The following is a 27,817-nucleotide window of genomic DNA, read 5'->3' as shown; positions in this document are numbered from 1 at the left end:
ATACAAGATATCTGTACCATAGGTACAAATCAAGTTTATTTAATGACAGCATCAGCTCTTGATAAAGTTCACTGAAAAAACACAAAATAAGAGGTGAATTAAGGAAATAACTTTGTTTTCTACAAGCTGATTGTAGAGTTGAAATAAAAGGAAAACATTAGTTTAATCAATTGCCCATTTTATTTGCCAGAAAAAGCAAAACTCAAAGCTGAAAAACTACATTTTGGTCTATCTGAACAACCAAACTAAACAACCCTTTAGCACAAAATCAATGTCATCAAAAGCACATTCTCAGAAAGTGTTTTTTCTCCTCCCAGTCGACTAACTTCATTCTGCCCCTGGTGTGAAAGTGCCATTGGAGAGTGTAAATGAGAACAGGTTCAACTCTGCCTTTACTTGTTGCACTTCAGTTGGACAAATATTGAACTATGTTCAAGGAAACAAGCTATATTATTACAAACTAAAAACTGAACTTGGGTGTCAGCCCTGGTTCAGTGGTAGCACTTTTGACTCACGTCTTGAGCACAGAATCTAGCCTGACATTCAAGTGCAGGACTGGGGAATGCTATAGTGCCAGAGATGCTGTTTTTGTTGTGGGACTTGAAACCCATCTGGCCTCTCAGGTGGACATAAATTATCTCTTGGTACTATTCAAAGATGAGCAGTGGAATTCTAACCAATGCCCCGTCAACATACATCCCTCAACCAAACACCAGTAAAACAGATTATCTGGTCAATTTTTCGTATTGCTCTCTGTGAATATGGATAAATTGGCTGCCTATATCGCAACAGTGACTATATTTGGAAAATCCTATGATGACAAAAGGTGCAAATTGCACAATATTTCTTTGGAAATAACTTTACATTATGTAGAGCCAATTCTTTCCAGTGGTTAACCAAGTAAATCCTGTGTGAAAGCAATTCAGATTAGTAGTCATGAGGCAAAGACCTCTCTGTTGAAAGGTCTTTCAGGCCATAGTGTTTTCCTTTATTAAGGGTTCGCACAGGGCTTTGATCTGGTTCAAAAGTTTGAGCTCTACAAAAGGTCAGGTCATATTATTCTATTCATTAGACTGAGCCAAATGTAAATAAATAATGAATCAAGGGCAAATTAAGACACAACAATTAACATCTGACCAGGAAGTGACTATTTTAACAGCCACTAACAGTTCAAATATTTTACTTTCACATTTTGCACGAGTTAACACAGTGAAAAAGAATATCGAGGGCACTAATTATTTTTCTGTCAGAATTCAGATTAGCAATGTTCCAAATGCAAAACCACACTGTCCTTCAAGTAACACATTTCCAAACCAACCAGCAAAAAACAAAATCAGATGCTATCTTACGGAGACCTATTTCCAATAATGCAAGGCACATCCTGGAACATTGGCTTAAAGGCTTAAAAGCACTGTTCTGGAGTACAGTAGCCAGGACAAAGTGGCTATGATGTATGTGCAACATAAAAATCACAGATGTCATGACAATACAAAACATCTAAATACAGTGAGTTATATCATAACAATAGTGTATGTATGAAGTGTTCCAAAATAACACTATTGATGGATAAACACTCTGCTCAGAGGTAGCCTGGCATTTGGGTCCAGTGAAAACAGATCTTCTGAGCTGCAGGTCAAGCAAAATCCAATCGTTTTTCTTTCAATTATCCTGGGTACATTAGATAAATGGGAACCTACAGACAATAACAAGGATAGTGCACACCACAAGAAACCTCCCTCACGCAGTGAACAACAAAGACAATAACAGTCATGGCGGCGCCGTCATAATTAGTGACTGCAACAAACCAAGCACATTTCAAACTAGTGTTTATATTGAATTTCAGCAAATGAATATTCAATTTGGGGTTGGGGGGACATGGGAAAAGTAGTGTAGGAACTACATCGGAGGCGACAGATTTCACACTAATTTTCTGTAATAATGGGATTTAGGATATTACCATGGTCACTTTTATAATGTATATGGACTGCAGAAATCCACCAACATTCAAAAAGGTAATTATTGAACACTTTATATGGTTTAAAGAATGACCTGGAACCAGCTCGCTGGTTGAATCTACATTAACAACTTCAAAACAACAGTTTCAAATTTAACCCATTTCACATATCAAATCCATTTTCTGTTCTGCCCATAACCAGCTGCTGCCTTCACTTGAATTTAATTATATTCATGGATAAGATAAACTAAATATAAAATAAATTCTGCTGTTAAACTATTCCTTTGCAGATTTGATATCGGCAGCCAGGAAGGTTACTTGGCACTAACAGAACACATAATATCAAGGGCTGGTTTAGCACAGAGGGCTAAACAGCTGGCTTGTAATGCAGAACAATGCCAGCAGCGCGGGTTCAATTCCCGTACCGAACCTCCCTGAACTGGCGTTGGAATGTGGCGACTAGGGGCTTGTCACAGTAACTTCATTGAAGCCTACTTGTGACAATAAGCGATTATTATTATTACATGCATGGTGCATCAAATATAGCATTCATTTGCATCAGCCTAAAGTGTATTATGCTCCTCTCTCAACCTGGAAGCAAGTAGATACACAAATTATGAAGAAGAGCAACTGCAAGAAACTGCAGGTGAGGGTGTAAACATTTCAAGTTTCATTAAGTAAACGTGATCTTTGGGTTTACAGTCATATTAAATCAAATATTGGAAATAATCATAATTAGAGAGATAGGTTAGGAATACAAAAACATTTTTACAGTACAGGGGTTATTCTGTGAAGATAACGTCTGAACTCGGTCATTTAATTTACCATAGATTGTGGCATTTAAGACATCTTCATTCTTTGACTCATGTTTTTGCATATACTCGGCATACGTCAACCCCCTTTATTGGCCAAGGCAGGCCATACTCACATGAATAGTCAAGCTCAATTTTTCACCCATTGATGGACATTTTTCTTACTGTTACCTTACAACTGGGTACAAGGGACGAAGGGCGATACAGACTTTTGCGAAGATGTGCAGAAGGTAAAAGATAGCCGGCAGCGGGAGTTAATTTTTACACTTGTTGACCCTTCAAAAGGACTTTTGAGGCTGCAGACATCAACTTATACAGCGTCATCCACAGTAGTCAGACATTAGAATTGAAAAAATTATATATTTTAAAGAAACATTTATGAAAATGTTACATGACCTCCGGTGACTCAGTGGGACTGCGCTATCAATGTAACAACTGTGCAGCCATGAAGCTGCCAGGTTCAATTCCCAGTCTAAGCAAATCGCAGCCAGGAAAATAGGAGTCTCAAAACATCTTGGCACAACTGGACTGAGATAGAGAGAGAAAATAAATCAGCCAGGATTCTGTGCTTTAGAGGACCTGTGTCACTGCTATAATACGCATGGATAGACGTTAGGTTAAGAGAAGATCAGACTCCATTAGAACACCTCCATCTGTTCATTCTTTAGGCTCATACAAAGACAGCACTTGACTTGAGGTACCAGAGCATCACCACCATCCCTGGACCCAAATACCAGAGGGTCAGCACACGAGCAGAGCACGGGTGAAATTTGGAGGGGAGAACTAGCCACGATACCAAACATTTTGGGGGTCTGAGCAAGAATAACACCATTAAAAAATAGTTCACATCAGAGACAAACAGATCAAAACACAACACGTAAAGAATAAAAATGTTTTATTATATCAGTATCAGAAAAACAGAAAAGCACTATTTTTGTCCAAGTCATCTACATTGCCATTTCTAAGTCAACGCTGATGAGCTTTCATGCATAGATGCAAAAATTGCAGTGTAACTTGGAGATGGTCCCCAAGTAGCTCGAATAATAAAATCAAGCAATACGAGATTCCATCCAGGAAACCGTATCAACGAATTTGAGTTTACACCAGATGCAACATGACCACTGCCTGGGTTGGAGTTAGAAGTACCAAGTAGATCCACACAAAAACATTATTTCCATTACAGCTAGAAAGCCCACATCCATGCGTCTTCTCTTACATTTAAAATTAGAAAATCTGGGATGAATAGCTCCACACAGTCATCCAAGAGCATACGTGCAGACCTTCGATGCTGACCTCAGTACACCCATTCCACCACCTTAAGGTATTCACTGCCTCTAACACTGCTGCACTGTGAATGCAATTTTTATCATCTGTCATCTACAAGTTATACTGCAACAATGCGCCAAGCCTTCTTTGACAGCACCTTGCAAATCTATGGCCTCAACTGCCAACTGGAACAAGGATAGTAGGCCCAATGGAACTCCACAATCTGCAAGTCGCCCTCCAGGTAGAGCCTGGCTTGGAAATAGATCATTGTTCCTTCATCATTACTGGGTCAATATCCTGAAACTTCCATCCTAGCAACACTAAGAGTACCTAAACCACACAGACTGCAGCGATTCAAGGTGGCAGCTCACCATCTTTGCACAAACAATTAGGGATGGGCAATAAGTGCTGGCCTTGTCAGCAACATGCACATCCACTGAACCAAATAAAAAACGCAGTATGCACTTTACTCAGATCAGTATAATTACAATCAAAATCATAGGATAATTAACAGTTTCAGACACTACAAAAATTGTCTAAATTCAGTATTGGTGTGATTCTATAAACTCCAAAGCATATACATTTTTCCACTCTAATTTGAGAGGCTGGAATTATTCATGAGAACCGTAATCTGGAGGAGTTTACAGTATTCAGGGACACCTTTTGCCAGAGGTAAATCTGAAAGGGCCAGGAAAATATCTACAAATTTACAGTAATTGATTGAATAACTTGTGTAAAGCTCCTCTCAGTTTAATTTGTGCACCACAACACAAAACAATTTTTGTGCCTATATAACTGTACAGCTGATCAAAACATTTTTGGATTTATTTAGATCTATTCTGAATGCACATGTACTGTATAGAAATACAAAACCAGCTTTAATAGCAAAACACAATTTGAAAAATGAGACATTAAGATGTATAGAAAGGCATTATAGGTGGCCCCAGGTGTAAAACAGGGCAGTTTACAGCATGTCAAATGATATTGTTGCAGAAATGGCTTTTCATATCACCATTTGGCAATTTAGTCACTAAGCTGTCAATTATACAGCAAGTTTACCTCACAATACACATTCAGTTGCAGTGCATGCTGTTTTTATTATTGGACACAGTTGACTAATTTGACGAGTCAAAGCACCAACTGCTTATTCTGCCATACCTCTGTAATGATATTGCATTCCTGGCCGGTAATGAAACATGGCACTTTCCACAGCTTGTAATGTAGCTCATTAAATAAGTTAACAACAGGCATTTTACAAATAAGGTCAAATAATTATTATGCAGTTTGACCCTTCCAATCACCTTCATTCAACACAATATGCACATCATTCAAAATACCAAGTTTCAAAAGTCTTACTTTTACCTTTAACCAATATTTCATAAAATTGAAACTCAGAAGCAGTGCTCTGCTTCATCGTTGGGATTGAGGCAGGCAGGGCGCAGTTAACTTAAAAGGAATTGGCAAATATGAAATAAAACAATCTACCAAAAATAGTGTTTACTGTGCAAGCAATAGACAATGTGGTTTACAAGAGCATTCAGAGCCTTTCAAAGATTAGTGCGTGCTTAGCTAGGTTACTGATTAGACAGTCCGTTTAATGATTTAGAATAATTAAGGCACATCAGGTCCATGCCAGCTCTTGGTCCCCTGCAACTTTCCTCTCAAGTGCCAATCCAATTTTCTTTTGAGGCTGAATTTGACATGCCTCCAGCGGGTGGGCTTCCCATGGGGAGAGCACGCAATAAGAGGGGGGGCATAAAATGAAGAGGGTGCCCACCCCACCACCCTCCTGCTCACCCCAAGTTCACCCCCATATTACGGGAGTGGGCGGGTGTTGAAATCAGCCACCATATTTAAATGAATTACGGGTCAATAGGCTTGTTGCCAAATTCATCAACTTCATATTATGCAGTCCATCTTCTCTGCTTCCACCACCCTCACATGCTGCAAGTTATAGGTTAACACTTCCTCACATCCCCTTTCATCTCTGCTGCAAGCCTCAAATCTATGTCTCTAGTCCTTGTACCATCAGATCTTTTCTTTGGCTACCTTGTATAACCCCATCATCATCATCTTGTACACCTCTACCAAATCTCCCCACAATCTTCTTTGGTCCAAGGAAAACAACCCCATCTTCTCCAACCTAACCTTGCAGCTAAAATCCTTCATCTCTGGAATCATTCTGGTCAATGTCCTCTCAAGGATTCTCACATTTGTCTTGGTGTGGCTACCAGAACTGGACACAATCCTCTAGTTAAGGCCTAACCAGCGTTCATACAGTTTCCGCATGACTTCACCACTTTTGTCTTCAATACCTCTATTCATGAAGCCCAATATCCCATATGTTTTGCCAGTTACTCTCTCGATATGTCCTGCTACCTTCAAAGATATATGCACATGAACCCCCAGGGCCCTCTCGTTTCTGCAGACTTTTTAGAATGGTGCTATCTAGTTGCTATTGACACTTATCTCATCTGCCAAAATGCAGCACCTCGCTTCTCTGTATTAAATTTCACCAGCCACTTGTCTGTCTGTCCATTCTGCTAGCCCATGTCATATTGCAGTCAACTGGCATCATCCTCACTGGAACACCAGTCTCAGTCTACCACCCTCCAGTCTGGAAAACAACCAATTAACAACTGTTTTCTGGCTTTTAGCCAAATCTTTAGCCCAGCTGACACAGAGCCTGCTAATCCACGAGTCTCCACCTTTTTGTTGTACTTTGTCAAATGTTTTCTTAACATTCATATACACAACACCCATTATTCCCTTTGTCACCTTCTTTGATACTTCAGCAAAAAATTCAAATTGATTAGTAGCGTACAATCTGCCATTTACAGATATGTGCTGGCTGTCCTTAATTAACTTAAACCCCCCGACCTGTTGATTTGCTCCATTATAGTTTCTAATATCTTACTCACCCCTCTTTCTCTTCATGTACTGTTCTCACTGTTTGAGGGTTGCTAATTATAGGGATGAGAGTGGCCAAAGACAAAAAGGCCTGAATGTTTTTGTCACAAGGGATCATGCAATTTAGCACTTTTTATGATCTGTAGTGAAATGCAAATACTTCTAGGTGGTTTCAAATGGATGAAATGATTAGACTTCAAGTGGGAAAAACTAGAAGCAGAGGACACAATATCAGACTAAAGGGACGATCCTTTAAAACAGAGATGAGGAGGAAATTCTTCAGCCAGGGGGTGGTGAATCTGTGGAACTCTTTGCCGCAGAAGGCTGTGGAGGCCAAATCACTGAGTATCTTTAAGACAGAGATAGATAGGTTCTTGATTAATAAGGGGATCAAGGGTTATGAGAAGAAGGCAGGAGAATGGGGATAAGAAAAATATCTGCCATGACGGAATGGTGGAGCAGACTCGATGGGCCAAGTGGCCTAATTCTGCTCCTATGTCTTATAGGTAAAAACAATGGTTTTGCCTTTGTTTAACACCAATACCATCAAAGCTGTGGACCAATGTGTTTGAAAAAAAATCACCATTAGTGACTTCAGGAATTCAACATTCAATGCAGTTAGCACTTGCAGGGCAAAGTCCATACCAACAGAAGATGACCTTCCTGGATTATATACATGTGAAACAAAGCAAAGGGCTATGGGAGTGCTGCGCAAACTATTTTCTAATGTGACCTCAATTTAACTCACCGCTCTGTTCCCAAAGACTATTGGGTGTGGACAACAAAGGCTAATCTTGCCACCAATGCCCATATCCAATGAATTAATACATATACAAAAAAATTGTTTTTGAAAATCAACAACTGCAAAAATCAGCAAAGACAAAACATCAATAAAACAGCGTAGCAAAATTTGGTCTATTATAAATGTATAATACATCATATAAATATGAACACCTGTGTTTTGTACTCGTAGTTTTCAGCCAAACTCCCCATATTCTATGGTAGCTGAATATTCAGTGAACCCACCCCTCACATATGCAGCCTTCCCCCACACATTCACTCGTGTCCTCCCTCCAAACCCACAATCCCCCATTCACTCACTCATGCCTTCACTCCCCACCCACTCATTTTGCGCCCTCCTTCTCCAACCTTGCCTCCATCGGGATTTCTCCACCTTGCTGTGGCAGTGGGGTGGGAACTAGGGCAGTAGGTCAGCAGGTGAGGAAACTGAGGGAGACCAAGGCCAGTAAGACCAAGAGGAAGAGAGGCAGGGAGAAGTTGCTGAACACAGCGGGACTGGTGGTCTGAAGGGCATTTGTTTCAACTCGAGAAGTGTAAGATGCAAGAGCTTGGATTACTACTTGGAAATGTGATGATGTTGCTATTAGTGACTTGGTTGAGGGAGGGGCAGGTTTGGCAGCTAAACGTTCCATGATTTATGCTTCAGATGGGATAGAGGGGAATGTAAAAGGGGTGGGGGAGTTGCATTACTGTTTAAGGAAAATATCACAGCTGTACTGAGGGAGGATGCCGCGGAGAGCTCATGCAATGAGCCAATATGGGTAGAGTTCAGGTTTAGGAAGGGTGCAATCACAATGTTGGGGGTTTAAAACAGGCCTCCCAACAGCCAGATAGAGGAGCAGATATGTAGACAGATTTTGGAAAGGTGCAAAAGCAACAGGGTTGTTGTGATGGGTGATTTTAACTTCTCCACATTGGCTGGGACTCACTTGCATGCTAGAGGCTTGGATGGAGCAGAATTTGTAAGGAGCACCCAGGACGGTTTCTTGAAACAATATGTAAATAGTCCAACCAGGGAAGGGGCTGTACTGGTATTGGGTAATGAGCCCAGTCAGGTGATCGAAGTTTCAGTAGTAGAGCATTTCAGGAATAGTGGCCATAATTCCTCAGGTTTTAAGGTACCCGTGGATAAGGATAACACTCAGGTGAAGGTGATAAAATGGGGGAAGGCTAATAAGAACAATTGTAGGCAGGTACTGAAGAATTTAGATTGCAGGCACCTATTTGAGGGCAAATCAGCATCTGACATGTGGGAGTCTTTCAAATATCAGTTGTTTAGAATTCTGTCTACAAGTCCCACTGCCTCAGAAAGGTAACCAGCATAATTAAGGATCCCACACAACCCTGGCATACTCTCTTTCACCTTCTTCATCAGGAAAAAGATACAAAAGTTTGAGGTCACGTACCAACCGACTCAAGAACAGCTTCTTCCCTGCTGCCATCAGACTTTTGAATGGACCTACCTCGTATTAAGTTGATTTTTTCTCTACACCTTAGCTATGACTGTAACATTGCATTCTGTAGTCTTTCCTTCCTTCCCTATGTACGGTATGCGTTGTCTGCATAGCATGCAAGAAACAATACTTTTCACTGTATACTAATACATGTGACAATAATAAATCAAATCAAAAAAGAATTCAGGACTGGCATGTTCCTGGGAACATACTGACAAGTTTTGTGAACCTTGGATAACGAGGGATATTCTGAGCTAAGTCAAAAAGAAAAAAGGAAGCAATCATAAGGTCTAGAAGGCTGAAAACTGACAAAACCCTTGAAGAATATTCTGAAAGCAGGCAGGAACTTAAGCCAGGAGTTGGGAGGGCTAAAAGGGGTCATAAAAAGGCCTTGGCAAACAGGATTAAGGAGAATCCGAAGGCATTTTATATGTATGTAAACAGCAGGTGGGTAGCCAGAGAAAGGGTTGGCCCATCAAGGACAGAGGAGGGAATCCATGCATGGAGTCAGAGGAAATGAGTACTTTGCATCAGTATTCATAAGAACATAAGAACTAGGTGCAGGAGTAGGCCACCTGGCCCCTCGACCCTGCTCCGCCATTCAATGAGATCATGGCTGATCTTTTGTGGACTCAGCTCCACTTTCCGGCCAGAACACCCTTAATCCCTTTAATCTTCAAAAAACTATCTTTATCTTAAAAACATTTAATGAAGGAGCCTCAACTGCTTCACTGGGAAAGGAATTCCGTAGATTCACAACCATTTGGGTGACAAAGTTCCTCCTAAGCTCAGTCCTAAATCTACTTCCCCTTATTTTGAGGCTATGCCGCCTAGTTCTGCTTTCACCCACCAGTGGAAATAACCTGCACGCATCTATCCTATTTATTCCTTCATAATTCTATATGTTTCCAGAAGATCCCCCGCATCCCTCTAAATTCCGAGTACAGTCCCAGTCTACTCAACCTCTCCTCGTAATCCAACTCCCTCAACTCTGGGATTAACCTAGTGAATCTCCTCTGCACACCCTCCAGCGCCAGTACGTCCTTTCTCAGGTAAGGAGACAAAAACTGAACACAATACTCCAGGTGTGGCCTCAGTAACACCTGATACAATTGCAGCATAACCTCCCTAGTCTTAAACTCCATATCTCTAGCAATGAAGGACAAAACTCCATTTGCCTCCTTAATCACCTGTTGCACTTGTAAACCAACTTTTTGCGACTCATGCACTAGCACACCCAGGTCTCTCTGCACAGCAGCATGTTTTAATATTTTATCATTTAAATAATAACCCCTTTTGCTGTTATTCCTACCAAAATGGATAACCTCACATTTGTCAACATTGTATTCCATCTGCCAGACCCTAGACCATTCACTTAGCCTATCCAAATCCCTCTGCAGACTTCCAGTATCCTCTGCACTTTTTGCTTCACCACTCATCTTAGTGTCGTCTGCAAACTTGGGCACATTGCACTTGGTCCCCAACTCCAAATCATCTATGTAAATTGTGAACAATTGTGGGCCCAACACTGATCCCCGAGGGACACCACTAGCTACTGATTGCAACCAGAGAAAACCCATTAATCCCCACTCTTTGCTTTCTATTAATTAACCAATCCGCTATCCATGCTACTACTTTACCCTTAATGCCGCATCTTTATCTTATGCAGCAACCTTTTGTGTGGCACCTTGTCAAAAGCTTTCTGGAAATCCAGATATACCACATCCATTGGCTCCCCGTTATCTACCACTAAATTAGCTAGGCACGACCGGCCCTTTATGAACCCATGCTGCGTCTGCCCAATGGAACAATTTCCATCCAGATGCCTCGCTATTTCTTCCTTGATGATAGATTCCAGCATCTTCCCTACTACCGAAGTTAAGCTAACTGGCCTATAATTACCCGCTTTCTGCCTATCTCCTTTTTTTAAACAGTCGTGTCACGTTTGCTAATTTCCAATCTGCCAGGACCACCCCAGAGTCAAGTGAATTTTGGTAAATTATCACTAGTGCATTTGCAATTTCCCTAGCCATCTCTTTTAGCACTCTGGAATGCATTCCATCAGGGTCAGGAGACTTGTCTACCTTTAGCCCCATTAGCTTGCCCATCACTACCTCCTGAGTGATAACAATCATCTCAAGGTCCTCACCTGTCATAGCCTCATTTCCATCAGTCACTGACATGTTATTTGTGTCTTCCACTGTGAAGACCGACCCAAAAACCCTGTTCAGTTCCTAAGCCATTTCCTCATCTCCCATTATTAAATCTCACTTCTCAACCTCTAAAGGACCAATATTTATCTTAGCCACTCTTTTTTGTTTTATATATTTGTAGAAACTTTTACTACCTGTTTTTATATTCTGAGCAAGTTTACTCTCAATCTATCTTGCTCTTCTTTATAGCTTTTTTAGTAACTTTCTGTTGCCCCCTAAAGATTTCCCAGTCCTCTAGTCTCCCACCAATCTTTGCTACTTTGTATGCTTTTTCCTCCAATTTGATACTCTCCCTTATTTCCTTAGACATCCACGGTCGATTTTCCCTCTTTCTACCGTCCTTCCTTTTTGTTGGTATAAACCTTTGCTGAGCACTGTGAAAAATCGCCTGGAAGGTTCTCCACTGTTCCTCAACTGTTTCACCATAAAGTCTTTGCTCCCAGTCTACCTTAGCAAGCTCTTCTCTCATCCCATTGTAATCTCCTTTGTTTAAGCACAAAACATTAGTGTTTGATTTTACCTTCTCACCCTCCATCTGTATTTTAAATTCCACCATATTGTGATCGCTCCTTCCGAGAGGATCCCTAACTATGAGATCATTAATCAATCCTGTCTCATTACACAGGACCAGATCTAGGACCGCTTGTTCCCTCGTAAGTTCCATTACATACTGTTCTAGGAAATTATCGCGGACACATTCTATACACTCCTCCTCAAGGCTGCCTTGACCGACCTGGTTAAACCAATCGATATGTAGATTAAAACCCCCCCCATTATAACTTCTGTACCATTTCTACATGCATCCATTATTTCTTTGTTTATTGCCTGACCCACCATAATGTTACTATTCACCAAAGAGAAAGACTTGGTGGATGATGAGTTTAGGGAAAGGTGTGTCGATATCGAAAAGGATGCGGCGTTGGGCGTCTGAAAAAGCATTGAGGTAGATAAAATCCCCCGGGCCGGAGGCATCTACCCCAGAATACTGAAGGAGGCGATGGAGGAAATTGCTGGAGCCTTGACGGAAATCTTTGTATCCTCTATGGCTACAGGTAAGAGGTTTACAAAATTATGAGCGGCATGGACAGAGTGGATGCTTCTTCCCAGGGTAGAAAAGTTAATTACCACGAGACATGCATTTAAGGTGCGAGGGAGAAAATTTAGAGGAGATAGCCACGGCAGGTTTGTTTTTTTAAAACATAGGAGGGTGGTGAGTCCCTGGAACACGCTGCCGGGGGAGGTGGTGGAAGCAGATTCGATAGCGGCGTTTAAGAGGTATCTTGATGAATACATGAAAAGGATGAGAAGAGAGTGATACGGACCACGGAATTGCAGAAGGTTTTAGTTTGGACAGGCATCATGATTGCCGCTGGCTTGGAGGGTTGAAGGGCCTGTTCCTGTGCGGGACTGTTCCTCGTTGCGCGGACGTGGGGCAGATGGAATGTTAATTCAGCTATAATGATGTTTCATAAAAGGGATAAAAAGGGAAACATTTTTTGAAATACATTCAAAGTCTAAACTTTTATGAAACATTGATGTGAGAGAGAAGTGGTTGCCAGGGCCCAAATTTCAGGTCCTGGATCCCAATCCCCAGGCCTCAGCCTTGCGCACACACCAACTCTCACAAAATCCAGAATCCAGGTCATGGCACCTCCCCCCACTAGCCCCAGATCCAAGCCCCCCCCCAGGCCATGGTCCAACTTCCCCTCCCTGTCCATGAACAGTGATTCCAGTAGAGGAGATAGCACCAGGAAGGCGGCACAATGCAGGAAGACACTCAGGAAGACATGGGTGAAATGAGGCTAGCTCCAAAAAAACACTCCAAAAGCCCCCTCCTCCCCCAAAGTCAGAAAAAAAATCAGTGTCAACAAGTAATGAAAATCTCTGCCTCGGAGTAACCAGATATGAAAGTGATAAATATAAATCACACGGTGGCGCAGTGGTAGCACTGCAGTCTCACGGCGCCGAGGTCCCAGGTTCGATCCCGACTCTGGGTCACTGTCCGTGTGGAGTTTGCACATTTTCCCCGTGTCTGCGTGGGTTTCGACCTCACAATCCAAAGATGTGCAGGATAGGTGGATTGGCCATGTTAAATTGCCCCTTAATTGGAAAAAATGAATTGGGTACTCTAAATTTTATTTAAAATATATATAGAAATCACAACTTACTGTCCTTCAAAGCGGTTGCAAAATTTGCTCCACCTTCCTTTTTGAAAGTAGGTAAGCAGTCTGGCTGTGGAAGCTGATTGGCAGTCACAAGAGCTTTCTGCATTTGGATTCGTCCTTCAAGTATTTGATCCCATAATGCTTTAAAACAGAGGATGCAGATTATTTTAGTTCCTTCTACTTCAGTATGGTTGCCCTGTTGATATTTAAACAATAAATGGATGCATACAAAGCTAATCACAATTATGGAGAATTATTTTTTTTATTATAAATTTAGAGTACCCAATTCATTTTTTTCCAATTAAGGGGCAATTTAGAGTGGCCAATCCACCTAGCTTGCACATTTTTGGGTTGTGGGGGCAAAACCCACGCAAACACGGGGCGAATGTGCAAACTCCACATGGACAGTGACCCAGAGCCGGGATCGAACCTGGGACCTCGGCGCCATGAGGCCGCAGTGCTAACCAACTGCGCCACCGTGCTGCCCATGGAGAAAAAAAATTGATCAAGCAATGAGACAATTGTGCTCTTCGATTCCAAACTGCAGTGTGCCTGCAAGTTATTGTGACCCAATTTATTTTGTGTTTCACACAGCCCAGCAAGGTTACAGGTAACTTTCGTAACACGGACTATAAATCTGCTAATACCTTAGACTCTACTATCTCAGGTTGCACTCGTTCTCCCAGCCTAAATTGGAGTGACTCAGCACAACAAATTGCAATTTGAGCGAGGCACCCAATTGTTTAGCTAGGGAAAAATTGGCTTAATTCCCTGGCCCAAGACGAATTAGCTGAATCATCAGTGGCAAGCCCAGCAACATGGGCTAACATCTGGGGAATTAATGTTGTCAGTAATTAGAAATCCATTTCAGTACAGTGACTTCGACAGGGGATTTGGAACCTCTGTGAACAGGGCAAACAACTGTGTGTCTCCTTAACCCAGCAGAGTCTAAAACAGGAAGTGTCCGAATATTTAGTTTGATGCAAAGATACATACAGAAAGAAAAATGAGAAAGAAAGATGGGATTAAAAGAAGGAAAATCAGATGATTTTGCATTAGTAATATATACATGCATGGACTTAGTTTTTAAATATATTAGTATTCTCATGTTTAATTGTGGGATGGAAAGCCATGTGTCATTTTTTATATATTAGTATTCCCATGTTTAATTGTGGGATGGAAAGCCATGTGTCATTTCTCTGCTAATGTGTTGCTATGTCTACTTACGGTGACAAAGTATAATTACTGTTATGTAAACTAAGTGAGAGCTTGTACAAAAGGTTGAATGTCTCTAAATATATTGGCTTTGGTATTTTGCATTCGTGAAGAACTTTTAGACTTTTTGAAGGGAGAGCTACAAAGAAATTCAGCTACGACACTGAAAATGACAAGTAGCATACGTTGGATATACTGGGCTGGATTTTCACTATCAAGGCAGGTAGCTAGAGTAGGTAAATTTGCCAACTCAGCAGAAGGCAGGGGGGAGATTGAGTTGGGCCTGCCAAGCCCAGAAGCATGCCATAGGCAGTCTAGGGGGTGGGTGAATGCTGAGGCAGGTTGATCAGAAGATCCATCTCAGTTCCCTTGGACTTCTTTGCTCCGTAGCCCTCAACCCTTACACCCCCTCACCCCACCCGTCACCCCGTTTACACCACCACAGCTACTCATATAGTATCCACAGTGGGAAAGCCTCAGGATCCATGTGGACATGAAAAAAAAAAACTTCAAATACAGCTTTCTTCACTCATATATACTTGATTATAAAACAAATCCCATTCATGAAACAATTCAAATCTTTTAAATCTAAAGTGGTTAATCTCATATTTTTAAAAACTTCTATTCAGATCGCATAAAGAGAGTTACTCCTTTAATATCCCTTTAAACTGTCAACTCAATCACCAGTTTAGATAATTTCAGCTTTGAAATTCAGCCAAGTAGTCACAACAACATAGTCCTTGGCTAAATGTCAATACAGACCTCTAATGAAACTGCACAACCAGACGATATTTTTTTCTGACCTGCATCAGGTGGTCTGTCAATCAAAGCAAAAACTCATGAATAGTTTATTTTTCATGTTTAAAGAGGGAGGGATTTAAAAATGTTCCAGAACACTGGTGTTTATACCTATTTTATAAATTTGTGACTTCCACACTACGGATTAGGAACATTGTTTTTTTAAATTTAAATTTAGAGTACCCAATTCATTTTTTCCAATTGAGGGGCAATTTAGCCTGGTCAATCCACCTCCGCTGCACATCTTTGTGTTGTGGGGGCGAAATCCACGCAAACAAGGGGAGAATGTGCAAACTCCACACGGACAGTGACTGTTAGAGACATTGTTAAAGCCAAAATGGGATCTGTTTGAATTCAGCACGAAGTTCAAATGGTCCTGCTGAGTTTGTGTTTCCCTCTGGTGTGAATCACACCCGGCTCTCTTCAAACAGCTGGTAAAAATTGGATCGGTATATAGGTGTAGGCATGTGCCCCATGAAGGACTACAAATCTACTTACTATGAAGCAAACATTGGGCTTAAAGAAGTCAATTTAAACATGGTTGATGTTAAGTAAATACTGAGTAGGTTCATTAATTGGCAGATTGCAGAAATCCTGTCTCTAAAATTTGGCATTTCTGCCGTGTTCCTTCATCCCCCCCCCCCACAAAATTCTAAGACAGAAGGTACAATGTTGATCCACAGGAAGTTTACATTAGCAAGTATAATGATCCTACTTCGACAGAGAGTAAGAGATAGAGACACTGCTAGGAATAGCCTAGCAGGGGGAAAGGCTATTCTCTGTTGGTCATCAAGCAGAGCGAGGGTGGGGCAGGTTCTCTGGTCGAAGAGATGGGACCAGTAGAAATTTAAAGAAATTGGAAGATGTGGCCAAGAGGAGGTGGTTCTAGAGTGCATCTTGCTGCCGGAAGTTAATTTGGTAATTCTCAAAAGATTGAAGGAAACAACTTGTAAATGGACATTGGACATTATTATTCAGTAAAGCAGGGAGAAGTGAGCCTTTGGAAGCTTGGAGTAACTTTGGACTGGTTCTTATAAAGACTACAATTCTGCAGAGAGAATGGTGTAATCCAAACACTGCACTGGCATTTTTCGTGGCGTTCGGAAGTTGAGAGAGAATTTATTTTCCGTAGGTCATGCCTACAAAGAAATGTTTAGTCAATGTTGATTTTTATTTGTAAAAGTCTTAGAATGTGAAATCATGTGGGATCCTTTAAAAGAGGAATTCAAATTCCTTCATCATAGGTATCAGTATGTATCAAGATAATTGCCAATGGAAGTTTAGAATAATTGTATATTCATAGCCTGCAGCAGATATGCCATTTTGGTTCTGCTATAGGCAATTCCTACTTAAAAGTAGAAAACTGCATCAACTATAAGAAAGCCAGCCTGTCAAAACAGGAATTCCTTTCAGGCTCAATGCAAGCCTCAGGATTCCCTGTTACATTCTAATACTACGCAAACTGCATCAGAATACATGGCCACACACTGTAGGGCTTTTTCGTGGCTGGGTGAGAGAAAGAGGTGATGAGAGAACAAGTTTAAAGTTATGAATCAACAGAACATTTCAAATGCACTCGCATTTGAAAAAAAAACTACTCTCTTGGGCGGGAAAGTTACTAAAAATATACATCCCCAGGAAGCTTGGATTCCATTTTCACGATTGCTCTGAATATATTGTCCCCGCACATAACACCATTACACTTTGAATGCTCCTTAAAGAATTTTTTTTTTTTAAATTTAGAGTGCCCAATTAATTTTTTCCAATTAAGGGGCAATTTAGCGTGGCCAATCCACCTACCTTGCACATCTTTGGGCTGTGGGGGCGAAACCCACACAAACACTGGGAGATTGTGCAAACTCCACACGGACAGTGATCCAAGGCTGGGATCGAACCTGGGACCTCGGCACTGTGAGGCAGCAATGCTAACCCATTGCGCCACTGTGCTGCCCACTTAAAGAATATTCATAATTGAAGATTAGCAGAATCAATTCTGCCCAGAAGAAAAAAACTCCCATCAACTGATCATATAATGAAATTGATTATGACACAAATCAATTCAAACATTCTTCTACCAGGTGAAAGATGTGGTGAGTGACGAATAACTAACAAGAGACCAAGAAAGGGAAAATGCTTCTTTACTTAACCAAACATGTATCTCTTCAAGTAATCATAAGACCACAATAACCACATTAGTGTTTTCCCAGTGCTGCTGATAATTTACCTATTTGGTTTTTTACTGATTGCCCCTTCGCCACTTCTGCAGCAATTTTTTCCTTGGAGAACCTCATTACTGTGACATTGTCTTTCTCCAGATCTTCTTGATTGCTATCATCATCATCTTGATCTTCCTCCTCCTCGTCTTCTGATTCACTACTATCGTCACTTTCTCCAATATCATCCATGCCTTCTGTGAATTTCTCAAAATCCTTGATTTTCTGGAAGTCAAAATTGCATTCTTTCATCGTATTACACAAAGGCTCTACGTCAGTCTCCTCTTCCTCATCGTCTTCAGTGCTTTCCAAATCCTCAGTTTTCTCTTCCGCTTCATCTAACAATTACGAACACAAAATATTAAAAATTTTAAACTGGTTTCTTATGATTTCATGCTTTCGCCTTCTTGCCTAGGAAATATTTTACATAACTCAAACATCCTTTCAACGTGTACACAAAATGTTTCTATAAAATAATTCACAACTCCCCATCTACAGTTGTTAAAACTGTAGATGAAATAATATTCCTCACCATTTTAGGCTGGCAGCACTCAGATTAATTTGTAATCAGCTATACAAATTGAAACCATAAAATTAACCAGCTGGTCCAATTTGGTAGGAATGTTGCTGCTAAGTTAGGTTGCTATGAGGTACAATGCATATTTTCAAGATGTAGTAGGCTTACATGAAGGTAACTCATGGTCACAGACACCATCAAATGTTCAAAGCAAACAGTGCAAGCATTGATAAATAGCTATATGAGCTGCATAGTACACAAGGTGGAATTCAAGGAGATTCAATGTCCTCTCTTGAAATAGTTTTTTTTATTATTTCCACGAGCAAGATACACTGGACAACTTCCAAAAGGCAAAGTCATGCGTTGTACAGCCTTGTGAGCAGCAAATATTTCATAAAAATTCACAGGAACAGCTTCTGCTCACCTCTATTTAAAAAGTGACTTGAAGTCAATTACAAGGTACTCGAGGAGACCTACAACCATTAAAATAATTTATATTTAATTGCCGGCTGCTTACTTTGTCAAGTGAATTCTACTCTCACTGCGGTTATATTTAAAGCCCATACTATCCCCAGTTGCTACATACTATGTTAATTACATAACTTTTATTTGTGTGTAATCCAAACATAGCCCATTAAAATTAAAACACCACATTTAGAAATCAATCTACAGAAGCTAAAAACAAATGGCAATCTGCACATAAATGGTCACTGAATATTCCCCTGAATTCCTAACAACGGAGAAACATTACTGCATTTTTGCCAATGTAGTTTCAAGCAATTAGACTTTTAAAAAGTTTTTGTTCTCTCATATTAAAGTTAGAAAACGGAGAAAGGCATAACCTTGTGACATCAATAAATCACTTGCCCACCCATAAGGGTGCAATAATATAAATGTGAACTTTACAGCTATTTATTGGATCTGAATCCCAAAGATACATGGCATTATTAGAACAGCTTGAAACTATGACAGTGCACAAGCATATCACCTACCTGAGGAGCCAGGCAAAGAATGCTCCCCACCTTCTTCCCGCAATGCCTTTCGAGAGGTTGTTTGCCCAGCATATCGCTTGTCTGTATCAGACAGCAAAACTGAAGCATGCTTCCGCAGTTTACTGTCAAATGCCCAGTCATCCACACCCTCATCAAATCTGTCAATGACTTTGGCAATAGTTGCTGCAAAGCAAAGAGAAAACTTTAGCCCTGGCATGCAGTTGGTTTTAAGAGTAAGACAAAATGTACTTCTAGCTCAGATACAAACAACTCAATCCATGAGAATAAATGCTGTACGGTTGACTCATTATATAATTGTTAAGGATGAAATTTTCCTTAATTGACATAGGTGACAGGTATTATTTACTTCTAGTGATTACTACTTCTAGTGATAAAAGGTTTTCCGCCACCTTGCTAGGACTGAGATTTACAGAGTTGATGGTTGTGTGGCGCTGCAGTCGTGTGTTGCTTCATCGGCAGACTGATTCTCCATCAATAGCTGACCATAGGACAGCTTGTTTCAGCACTATGTCTGACACGCCAGCCAAATTAAGGGAAGAGCTGGTTTAGAGCTAGAGTGAAATAAACCTTTGCAGTACCCTAGACAGTCAATGATTTCCAAAAATACTACATCAGTTTAAAAAAAGGTTTTCTGTGAATTGGTATGTGGTACAATGTAATTACTCTCGCTGCTCACGCTACAGTCAAAGTTCCACAAACAGCTCATAAATTCTGCAACTCAACTCATTCCTTTTTTCACCAATTTTTTTATTTGCTGGGCTGACGTATTAGATATATATATATTATATATATATATATTTTTTTTTATAATGGATTTTGTCAGCATTGTCAATGGCTAAATCCCAAATGGAAAAATTGTGATTCTCAGAACAGGTTGCGGCAGACTGTAGCGTAACACAATAAGTCCAAATCAGTGGACCAGCAATAGCTTTCAATGAGGCACCTGATGTTTAGGTGTGTGGAACTCCTGTAAACAGCTCCACCTAGTTCAGAGGTGCAATTTAGCAACAGGAAGAACCAGTGAGTCACCTGGGATAATTAACCAGAGTTGATTTTAGGAGCGAGGGTTCAAAGAAGCAAATTTAAATGTGGTGGGAAGTAACCAATGTATGCAAAACGTTTTAATACATATATAATTTTAGTATGTTTAAAATGCTTCTAACCTAATTTTTCAGCATGATATGGTTAACTGTTATGCATGGAATCACAAGCCTGTTTAAAATTCTACTTCATATACTTGTGCTTCTTTTAGTTTCAAGGCACTACTTCCTATGATACTTGCATTGTTTGAGCAAAATGCTTATCGTCAATTTTTCACAAAGTCCTTTCATTCACAACATCCTAGAATCATTAAACTTTTATGTACAGCAGGGGTATATGAAGTGGCCAGTACTACTAATAATAACAATCTTTATTATTGTCACAAATAGGCTTGCATGAATACTGCAATGAAGTTACTGTGAAAGTCCCCTAGCTGCCACACTCTAGGTGCCTGTTCAGGTACACAAAGGGAGAATTCAGAATGTCTAATTCACCTAGCAAGCACGTCTTTTGGGACCCGGAGGACCCCACACAGACATGGGGAGAACGTGCAGATTCCGCATAGACAGCGAACCAAGCGGGAATCGAACCCGGGACCCTGGCACTATAAAGCAACAGTGCTAACCAATGTGCTACCGTGCCACCCATATCCAGCATATATATTATACAGCATACTGCATAATGGACCACGGATGTGGTAACTGTAAGGCAGTCGATCACCCCCGTGAAACTAGTACAATTTTGTAATTTTATCTCAAATTCAGCAGCAAAACTATTATTACTGGAAAAAAAGGTATGCTGTCAAAGCTTTTTGCCGGTTAGTCATCATGACATTTTGCAAGAACACCAAAACAAAGGGCCAACAATTTATACTGCCCAAGAAGAGAATGCTGTTGGCTGGCAAGTGGACTTGATGATTCGGTCTCCTTTGCAGGCAGAAAAAGCATGGCCATGCATGCACCTTTTTCAACTTAATAAAAGCTTGTGGGACAGCCATTCCCTTTCCCCACAGCAATGCCTTGACCAGAGTCAATCTGCCAGTCTGAATCTGAACAAAAGCTTAGCAGTTAACTGCCCCCCTGGTGCATTGTCAATGGAATGCCTCTACCAATTGGAATCAACATGCCAACCAACCAGCATTCTCTTCTCATGCAATATAAATTGCTGTGTCCTTTACTATCGGTATTCTTGAAAACCACCCTGAAAGTGCAAGACAAAAAGCTTTGTCTGCATGTCTCTTTTTTCAGCAATATTCAAGTTCTGTACTAACAAATGAATAGAACTATTAGTTGACATTTCCATAGCATTTGATCATAGGTCATCACCAAACTGTGTGCAGCATATTAGTATCAAAATAATCTTTTGATTTTAAAGTAGCATTAAAATTATGAAGTCTTAAGATAATTAGCTTTAAAAATTGTTGCTGGAAGAAAATTTTAAAATAGTGAAAGGGTTCAAAAGCTGAAGCAGAAAGAACAAAATTGAACGAAAAGAGCTGTGAATGCAAGAGGGAGCTGTTCCTTATTCTATTGGTTATTTTGTACTGTTTCTCGAGTCTCCAAAATGAAGCACTGGACATATATTAGACCACAAAACACACCCCGACTATCCCATCTTACCACCAGTGTGCATATGTATCACCAACAGGAAACAGATCAAGGTGAAGTAACATATGGAAAACACTTAATGCCAAGCTGTTAAATATGAAAATGTGAGAAACTGACAAGCACAGGTGAAAATGAGTTGCGATTAGAATTAATTTAATACTCAAAAGGCTTGCAATTAAATATTGTGTTTATGGAAGAATAAAAACTCAATTTATTACATTTTGTCAGCATTATTGTTAGCACAGAGGGCACTTTAGTGCCTCCCATCTCTTTATTGAAAGTGCCTTCCAAATCCCTCTGGAGAATTTGGTCCACCATCATGAAAATCACATTAGTGGAAATTACAGTTAGGAATTATGACCTGGCACAGCCCCAATTGCCCTATATTTTCATAATGTATTGAAGCTAGTTTAATTTTTAGCTCTGATTCACTGGAACTGTAAATATTATAAAATAAATGCAAATACGTGGCTTTAATACCAAGCAGATATAGACTTCCCACTTTAACATTTTATTTCAGACTTAATTGGGAAAGGCTGTGAAGCAAGATGATACTTCAGAGTGTCAGTGATTCACAGAGCTCAGTGCACAAAAAGCTGAAAGTTCTGGCCCATCTGAAAAAGTTAGTTTTTTCAGAACCTTGGCTGACACTCCAATGCTGAAAAAGAGAGTGTAACACTGGGTGTCGTTTCTCAATGGGACATTAAACCAAGGTAATAACTATCCTTTCAAGTAGAAATGAGCTATGTCCTGACACAACGTGAAGAAAAACCAGCATCCTATATCATTACTTCTCCTCAATCAACACAACTAAGACTGCTTAGATTTTCTCATTGCTGTTTGGGCGACTTTAGTTTGCATAAATTTGCTGAATGTTTCCTCATACCATAATAGTGATTATATTAGAAGTAGTTCACAGACTGGAAGCACTCTGGGCATCCCAAAGTCATGACAACATTATACACGTGCAAGTATTTATTTTCCATTTTTTCAGTTGGGCATAGGGAAAAGGCCCAAAACTGACCTTCATGCAAACAAAAAAAAACACAAAGAAAACTGTTTTTAAAATTATTTCATGGGATGTGGGTGTCACTTGCTAGGCCAACATTTACTGCCCATCCGTACAAATTAACAGCATGCACCTCCACATTTATAAATATAAAATCAGGAAACCATTTTGTTGAATGTACATTAAAACAATTATGTGATTTCACATCTCTGGTAGGCTTTAGCTGCAAACAATCCATTTACAAGTCTAGCATTGGTACCACAATATAGTTCCAACTTCTGTTCAGAAAACCACACAGAATTAAGTCAACTTCAGGTCAACTGATGCGGAGAAGCTAGAAGGCTGTTTGAAGGAAAAATCGTTTAATTCTATTCAAAAAGAAAAACTTACGTTTATAAAGCGCTTTTCACAGCCACCTAATGGCTCAAAGGGTTTTGCCATCAATGAGGTACTTTTGGAAGTGTAGTCACCATTGTAATGTAGGAAATGCGGCAGCCAATTTACACTGCAAGCTCTCACAAACAGCAATGTGCTAATGACCACATTGTGTTTTTTGTGATGTTGGGGCCTGGTCACCTGGAATAAACTCCTGTTCTTCTTCAAAAGTGTCATGGGGCCTTTGTGTAGCCAAGCAGGCAGTAGGGGCTTTGGGTTAACATCTGAACAGTGAGATAGGATAGAACTTCAAAAGGATACAGCCAAGTTGGTGTGAATGGGTAGACAAGCTGCAGATTAAATTTAATGCAGAGAAATGTGGAGTCACTTTGGTATGAAGAGACACAATACAAAGTAAAAGGGTACAACTCTAAAGTGGGCCCAGGAGCAGAGGGACCTGGTGTATTATCTGCAGAAATCACTGAAGGTGGTAGGGCAAGTTGAGAAAGTGGTTAATGAAGCATGCGAGATCCTGGGGTTTATAAATAGGGGAATCAAGTACAAAAAGTAAGGAAGTTGTGATAAATCTGTGCGAAACATTGGTTTTGGATTCAATTGGTAGATTAATTTTTAACAATCTTTATTGTCACAAGTAGGATTACATTAACACACTGCAATGAAGTTACTGTGAAAAGCCCCTTGTTTTCCATTCTGTGCAACACACTTTAGGGAAGATGTGAGACTTTAGAGATGGTGCAGAAAAGATTCATGAGTCATTCCAAGGATGAGGAACTTCAGTTCTATGGATGGATAAGAGAAGCAGTGGCTGTTCTCCTGGAAGAGAGAAGGTTCAGAGGAGATTTGATGGGGCCAATCAGAACTGTGAGGAACCTGGGCATGATAAATTGCCCTTAGTGACCAAAAAGGTTAGGAGGGGTTATTGGATTACAGGAATAGGGTGGAAGTGAGGGCTTAAGTGGGGTGGTGCAGACTGGATGGGCCGAATGGCATCCTTCAGCACTGTACATTCTATGTTCTAGATGCAAATTTGGCACAGTGGTGCAGTGGTTAGCACTGCTGCCTCACAGCACTGTGAACCCAGGTTCAATTGCGGTCCTGGGTCACTGTCCATGTGCAGTTTGCACATTCTTCCCATGTCTGCGTGGGTCTCACCCCAAAAAGATGTGCACGGTAGGTGAATTGGCCACACTAAATTGCCAATTGGGAAAAAAAAATAACTGGGTACTCTTAAAAAATTTCAAAAATAGATGCAAATGCAGCAGCCAATTTGTGCACAGCAGGGCTCTACAGGCAGCATTGAGAATAATGTCCAATTAACCCGTTTTGGTTATATCAGATGAAAGTTAAGTGTTGGACCCAAGGAAAGTTCCCATACACTCCTTTGAAAAACGTCAGATTTTTTTATATTCACATCAACTAAGAAATAGTCATGGCTTAATTTCTTATTCAAAATACTGGTTCCTCTAACGATACAGCACTGAAATGTCAAACATAATTTAAGTATTCAAATAGATTTAAAAGACAATGAGGGAAATTGCACTTGCGTTTCCAGTCGTTTAACAAAACAGGCGAGAGATAATCAAGAGTCACAATCTCAAATGACGCAAGAATTGGAATAGTTTTTGATTGCCTAAAGGGTATTTTCCATATTTGTTCCTCTAATTGGTCCATGTCTTTTTTTGTACTGCAATGTTACCTGCATAGCAAGGTTAAACTAGCACTGTGATTCCCAGAGCAGAAGCTGGAAACTATGTTGTCACGCCACTTGGAAACAAAATCCATTAGTTGAAGTGTAAAGGTGAGCTGGATGAACCCGAGGTCTTCTACCAGCAACTGTTGCTACATTACAAAACACATTGGTTAAATCCATTTAAACTCGATTTAAATGATTGGAAAGCCTACCAGCATCAGGATTTTATTCGTTGTCTCTTTATGTGGCTCAGTGCGTTTCTACAAAGCGCTTTGTGACTTGTTTTTAAACCATCCTAAAGGCGGTACACAAATCCAAATTGTTTTTGTAATCACGTAAATTCAGTGTGAGAGGACGCTAATGGGGTAGGCATAAAAGACGGTCAAAGGTCAGTTGGGCCAAATGGACCTGTTTGCATGATGGTAATGTCTTAACTCTTGGGAGAAAGTGGTGTGTGCACACCACCCCCACACAAATAGGATGGATGCACACTTCCAGCTGCTTGAGACAGACCAAACAGGTATTGTGTAAACCTTCCCTGAAAAGGAGGTTTGTTAACACAACTCCGCGGTCGGCTGCAGGTCTCGGACTGCGCCAGGCTCGCAAACTCTGCCCACACCATCAAAAGCCCCCTAAAACCAGCAGGACCTCGGCAAACAAAATAACTGTGCATTTAAACCAAAGAAGTCTGGAGCGAACAGGCTGTCCATTTTCGCTCAACCCCGGAGCAAACGTTTAAAAGCTCCTCCTTGTACCCCGGGTCCCGCTGCGAACTCCTCGGGAGCCGGAGGCAGGCGCGGCTCACTCAGAGCAACCGCCGCCAACCTCTCGCACATGACGGCCCCGAAAACATTCGCTCATCGCGGCCAGATGGGCAATTTCCACTCCTCCTCCCCGCGGAGCAGCAAGCACCCGAACACACTCCCTCCGGTTTACCTTCATCCTGCTCGTCCTCCAGGTCCTTAAAGGCGGGCAAAGGGTTTAATAAATCCTCCAGCTGCCGGGAGATGGACGCCGCCATCTTGCCTCCAACCCTTCAGCTCGAATTGAGCCTATTCGGGATGACGTACTTCCCATTACAAAGTGCGCTTCCGGTTCTCACTCACTCTCACATTTGCTGACAATGTCCAGCTGCTTCACCATGACCCTTATTGCAAACAGCCTTCTTTTGAAACATGGATTTTTTTTTTTGCTCCATTCTCCTGAATGAGAAACCGCATAACTGAGATGATAATGTTTAAAAACGATTTTTTTTTTCGAATTATGTTGCACTGAATGAGAAAGTCTTAGCATATTGAATGATCCCTTATCCCTGGAAAATCCAGCAGTCTGAATCCGAATAAGATTGACAGGCAAACGTTTCACTCCTATTTTCCCCCACTCTTCAGTTTACCTGATGTTGAGAAATTTGTCCTAATTGACAACCAAGGCGACTTTATTAATATTTAGTGACTGTGGAAGTACAGTAGAATGAGTTCAAATAAAATATTAATATTTTAATACATGCATGTGATGCAAATCATGAAAACTGATCAAATGTATTGTTTTGTTTCACATTATTCCACATCAGAGCACCAGTTCGAATCATTATACTATTATTAAGGTATTAAAATATTCGTAAACAGTGAATAAATGTTTCAAAATGTATCTTTCGACATTACATTTAAGAATTTTAATGCACTTTTTGATTAATCAACCAGTTGTATTAATGTTAATTTATGTTAATAAAATTGTTTTGAATGTAATAATATCATCATAGTAGACTCACAGAAATTACAAATTCAACTTTTAATAGGTTCTGTGTGGAATGATTGGAAGATGTGCAAAATATAATGGAATTCTATTAAGATATATAGAATATTTTGGACAGAGGCAAAAGTCATGTGTTCTATTGGTGTGAAAACTCTCAACAGGAAATAAGAAATTTACTTGTGTCACAATTGTAACCAAGAGGGTTGAAGAACACTTTGCAATTCAAGTATATAAAATGATTACAATAAAATACAGCAGTGGAAAAAAAAGGCATCCAAAAAAAGTGAAATGGACAGATCCCTATGGGTTTATTAGTGAAAGTCTTTCTTAATACGGTGTTGGATTAATATTACAGCTAAGAAAAATTTTAACTGGCACTCCTTAATACCTTGGAATCATATTTCTGTGACAAAATCAACAATACAAAGTTTGGGAGACCAGTGGGTTGGTAATATCAAACTTTGAGAAACATTCTGCATATTTGCACATTTCCAAAATCAGTTTCTAAGTCTAACCTATGTAGAAAATCATTTCATGGGTAGTATCTGAAAGGATATTAATATGTACTTCAGTGATAAAACAAATACAGAAAATGAACATCGATAACGTCATTGGACGAATATTTAGATGTTACATTTAAGTTACCCACGTGATGTTGTATACAAGTGTTTAACATCTCTTATATATTGTCGGTACCAATTCCATAAATCTTTTAAGCGATATATAAAACCAAATCTGTTGGTCTTCCAAGCGTATTTCTGTTCCCTCGTCAACAAAAATAACATTTGAGGAATTACTTTTTTATCAAAGTGGAAGTTTTACTTTACTTCTGAAATGACTTATTGATAAATCACTAAAATTGGTTTAAGCCAATTTTTGTATGTAAGTAATTGCGATTAACTCTAAAAGTAATGCCAAGAATTATTAATAACTGATAATAAAAACAATTTACGGTTCAATTTTTTTAATGCAATGCCGTGTTACTTTCAAC

The 27,817-nt window shown here is 40.2% G+C and overlaps 1 protein-coding gene across 1 annotated transcript in view; it reads right to left on the bottom strand.

Annotated features, from left to right (window-relative positions):
* The window catches only part of aatf (apoptosis antagonizing transcription factor), a 129,429-nt gene extending 103,303 nt beyond the window's left edge, over positions 1 to 26,126 (bottom strand). The window contains exons 1-4 of the mRNA XM_072469568.1: positions 26,011 to 26,126; positions 19,311 to 19,493; positions 17,813 to 18,139; positions 13,579 to 13,716 (exon numbers count right to left, since the gene is read on the bottom strand). Coding sequence (XP_072325669.1) covers positions 13,579 to 13,716; positions 17,813 to 18,139; positions 19,311 to 19,493; positions 26,011 to 26,095 — 733 coding nt within the window. The 5' untranslated portion in view covers positions 26,096 to 26,126. The remainder of the gene's footprint in view (positions 1 to 13,578; positions 13,717 to 17,812; positions 18,140 to 19,310; positions 19,494 to 26,010) is intronic.
* Positions 26,127 to 27,817: the final 1,691 nt, after the last annotated feature.

Source organism: Scyliorhinus torazame, chromosome 12 (assembly GCF_047496885.1).
Source record: "Scyliorhinus torazame isolate Kashiwa2021f chromosome 12, sScyTor2.1, whole genome shotgun sequence".
Lineage (NCBI taxonomy): Eukaryota > Metazoa > Chordata > Chondrichthyes > Carcharhiniformes > Scyliorhinidae > Scyliorhinus > Scyliorhinus torazame.
The sequence above is the reverse complement of the archived record's forward strand: the minus strand, read 5'-3'. Positions and strand labels throughout refer to the sequence as shown.